This window comes from Entamoeba invadens (genome assembly GCF_000330505.1).
Source record: "Entamoeba invadens IP1 unplaced genomic scaffold scaff_1105074724957, whole genome shotgun sequence".
NCBI classification, from domain to species: domain Eukaryota; phylum Evosea; order Mastigamoebida; family Endamoebidae; genus Entamoeba; species Entamoeba invadens.
Genome location: NW_004191594.1, coordinates 74,375 through 77,958, shown reverse-complemented (window position 1 = coordinate 77,958; position 3,584 = coordinate 74,375). Strand labels below are relative to the sequence as shown.

At 38.2% G+C, this 3,584-nt stretch overlaps 3 protein-coding genes across 3 annotated transcripts; all 3 read left to right on the top strand.

The window, feature by feature from the left end:
* Window positions 1-172: 172 nt before the first annotated feature.
* Window positions 173-1,120, top strand: EIN_374460 (inosine-uridine preferring nucleoside hydrolase, putative; the record flags this gene model as incomplete). Its single annotated transcript, XM_004182719.1, has 1 exon — window positions 173-1,120. One exon carries the CDS (start codon window positions 173-175, stop codon window positions 1,118-1,120), a length of 948 nt encoding a protein of 315 aa, XP_004182767.1.
* A 187-nt stretch (window positions 1,121-1,307) lies between these two features.
* Window positions 1,308-2,176, top strand: EIN_374450 (40S ribosomal protein S6, putative; the record flags this gene model as incomplete). Its single annotated transcript, XM_004182718.1, has 2 exons — window positions 1,308-1,313; window positions 1,361-2,176. 2 exons carry the CDS (start codon window positions 1,308-1,310, stop codon window positions 2,174-2,176), a joined length of 822 nt encoding a protein of 273 aa, XP_004182766.1.
* Window positions 2,177-2,699: 523 nt separating this feature from the next.
* EIN_374440 (DEAD box ATP-dependent RNA helicase, putative) lies at window positions 2,700-3,584 on the top strand (the record flags this gene model as incomplete). Its single annotated transcript, XM_004182717.1, has 2 exons — window positions 2,700-3,462; window positions 3,534-3,584. Coding segments are annotated over 2 exons (814 nt in total), but the record flags the coding sequence as incomplete, so codon positions are not given.

The following is a 3,584-nucleotide window of genomic DNA, read 5'->3' as shown; positions in this document are numbered from 1 at the left end:
GGGAAGACTCCACAAGAGATCCCAAACGAGTGATGAGAATACAGCCAAATTACTATTTGATTCTGATTGTTGTTTTCTTCTTATTCAAAATAGTATATAACTTTTCCATTATCAATGTACTATAATAAACTAGTACAAACTATAAAAAAGAATTCAACTAGAAAAGTGAGTGATGAGGAAGTTGTTGATAGACACCGATTGCGGAGTGGATGACGCGACAGCGATTCTCCTCACTATAATGTCAAAGAAGGTTGATTTAGTTGCGATCACTTGTGTTGTTGGGAACACGACATTAGACCATGTTGTTAACAACGTCGGGAGAGTCTTAGAAACCGTAGGAAGAACAGACATTCCGTTTTACGCGGGAGCTCAAACCAATTTGCTTCACGTTCATATGGAGAGGTGGCTGGGACATGGGGCTGACGGGTTTGGGAATGCACAAGTCGCCGACGCACAAGTCAAGCCACGAAGTACTCGGCATGCTGCGCTGGAGATCATTGATATAGTGAATAAGTATGGGAAAGACTTAGACATCATCACCATAGGCCCGTTAACTAATATTGCAATAGCACTAACATTAGACCCCAAGTTACTGGACAAAATTGGACACTTCCAAATGATGATTGGGTCTGAGACAGGACGAGGGAATATAGTACCAATGGGTGAATTTAACTGTGCGTATGATGCTGATGCTGCGAAGTTAGTGTTTTCTCTTGCAAAGAATGCGACGATTAGCTCGTGGGATTTGACACTGAAGCATCTCGTCGACTGGAAAGTCTTTGATCGTGTGAGAAAGGCAAACAAATGCGGCGAATTGATTGGGAAAGTCTATCAATTGACGGAAGACCGGTTCAGAACGACGGGGTTTTGTGATCGTAAGGAATATATAGGGTGGAACATCCCCGATCCCCTCTGTTTGATGTGTTATTTGTTCCCTGAAATAGTCAAGAAGACTATAACAGTCCAGACTGGTGTTTGTGTAGATGGGATGGGTCGAGGTGCGACTGTAGTTGATTGGTTTGGGAATTATCATATAGGGAATGAGCAGATATGGATCACTGAGATCGATCACAAGAAGCTTGAGGAGTTGCTTGTGAAGGTAGTGGAAGACAATCAATGAGCCTTTAATTCAGTTGACAAATGATATACTTCTGGTTAATTTTATTATAAAAGAGTTGTAATTAAAACCAAAGGAAGAGTTGCAAAAGGGGAAGAAACTAGAGTTAGTAGGAAAAGAACTAGAAAGACTAGTAAAGAACCCTGCTAGTGAACTTTAAAAAAAAAGACCTTGAAAAGTTGTCGTTTCGATGAAGGTTTGTTTGTCTAAGATGAAGTGAAGGAATTGAACAATGACAAGAAGATCAACATTGCAAACCCGGTCACAGGACGTGTCAAGAAATTTGACTTTGAAGAAGAGAAACAATTCAGAGGGTTCTTGGATAAGAGAATTGGACAAGAAGTTGATGCTTCAGGGTTAGGCGACGAGTTCAAGGGATACATCTTGAAGGTCACAGGAGGGTCAGATAAGGATGGCTTCCCTATGATGACCGGAGTTGCGACGAACAATAGAGTTCGACTTCTTTTGGACGGGACGACTGGATGCTACAAACCACTTAGAAAAGGTGATAGAAAGAGAAAGACCGTCAGAGGTGATATCATTGCTCAAGACATTGCTGTAGTCAACACTGTTCTTATTAAGAAGGGAGACGCCGAATTGGACGGAGTTACTAATAACCCCCTCCCACTCAGATTTGGACCTAAGAGAGCTTCGAACATCAGAAAGCTCTTCAATTTGTCGAAAGAGGAAGACGTCAGAAAGTTTGTCATTAGAAGAGACGTCGTCAAAAAGCATCCAAAGGAAGGAAAGAGCAAAATCAGATCAAAGGCTCCAAAGATTCAACGACTTGTCACCCCACAAAGAATTCAAAGAAAGGCTAGGATGTTGAGATTAAAGGCTGAACACAGAAGACTCATGAGCGCTGAGAAAAAGAGATATAACGCTATCTTGAAGAGATACACTTTGTTGAAGGCTCATGGCGTTAAGGTCGTCTCCTTCGCTGATACCGAAAAGGTATTCACTCAAAACAAACCAGGATCAGCTAAGCCTAAAGTCCAGAAGAAAACCGCTGACAAAAAAGCTACAAAGAAGGTCGCAAAGAAAACAGGAAAGAAATGAACAGGGTTTATTGATCGATTTTTTTAATAATTTATACTATTAATATATAGTAAAATTCTAAGAACTATATTTTATTATTATAGTATGTATATATAGTAGTTATTTTTTATTAGTTGTGAATTAAAAAATATATTTTGTGAAATAGATAGCCAACATATAGTATATCTTAAGTATTAGTTTATGGTTAATTATTCTATTGTTTAAAAAAAAGTTAAAATTATTTAATTTGGATTTAAGTTGACTTCAATGGAATAAGAAAAAAACAAATTACAATAAATAATAGCATATCAAACCATTAAATATAATATAATAATTAAACAAAAAAAAATCATAGGGTTTTAGAATAAAAAAAATATAATTTTCCAAAAAAAAGATTATTATTTGTAAAAAAAAATCTTATCAATTTACAAAATAATGGAATAAAAATGCAGATAAGTGAAAAAAAATGAGAGAAAAAAGGAAAATTTTCAAATTTTCCAAAAAAATGGGATCGAAACCTAAACCTAAAAACTGAGTAAGCACTATGAGTTATCGTGAAAGATCACGTTCAAGAGAAAGATACCAATACGACGATAGACGTAGATCGAGAAGTAGAGATCGTTATGATGACCGTTATGACGACAGATATAAAGACGATCACCGCTCCGATAACAGATACAACGATCGTAGAGACACACGTTACGATGATAGAAGAGACGACAGAAGAGATTACCGCCCACAAAATAACGTCGTTAACAGGTACGAAAACATTTCGCAGAAGAAGCTTGAGCCTATCAACTTCGACTTGAATGTGCTTCCACCAATCAAAAAGGATTTTTCCGATACGTTTGTACAAAATCCAAACACGAATATCGCTGAATACCTTAAGAATAATTTGGTGACTGTAAAAGGAGACGAAACCCCAAAGGTTATATTTTCTTTTGACGATGTTAAATTCCCAGATTTTGTTAAGAATGTCTTTGCCGAACAGAAATTCACTAACCCAACGCCAATTCAGGCTGTGGGTTGGCCAATTGTTTTAGGCGGGACGGACGTTGTTGGTGTTGCGGAGACTGGTTCGGGTAAAACCATTTCTTATCTTCTTCCAGGAATTGTTCACTTGCTTAACAAACCACTTGCACAATCAAGAGAGGGACCCACTGTTTTGATTCTAGCACCCACAAGAGAGTTGGTGAGTCAAATAGAAGACGAAGCGCGCAAATTCACAAAGGGGTCGGGGATTAAAATCGCTTCTGTGTTTGGAGGAGCCCCATCAAGAATGCAAATGGGAAAACCTGAGAAACGGAGTTGATGTTTTAATCGCTACCCCTGGAAGACTCATTGATTTCATTTCAAGACAAATCACCAACATGAACAGATGCACCTTTTTGGGTTATCGATGAGCTGATAGAATGCTCGACATGGGTTT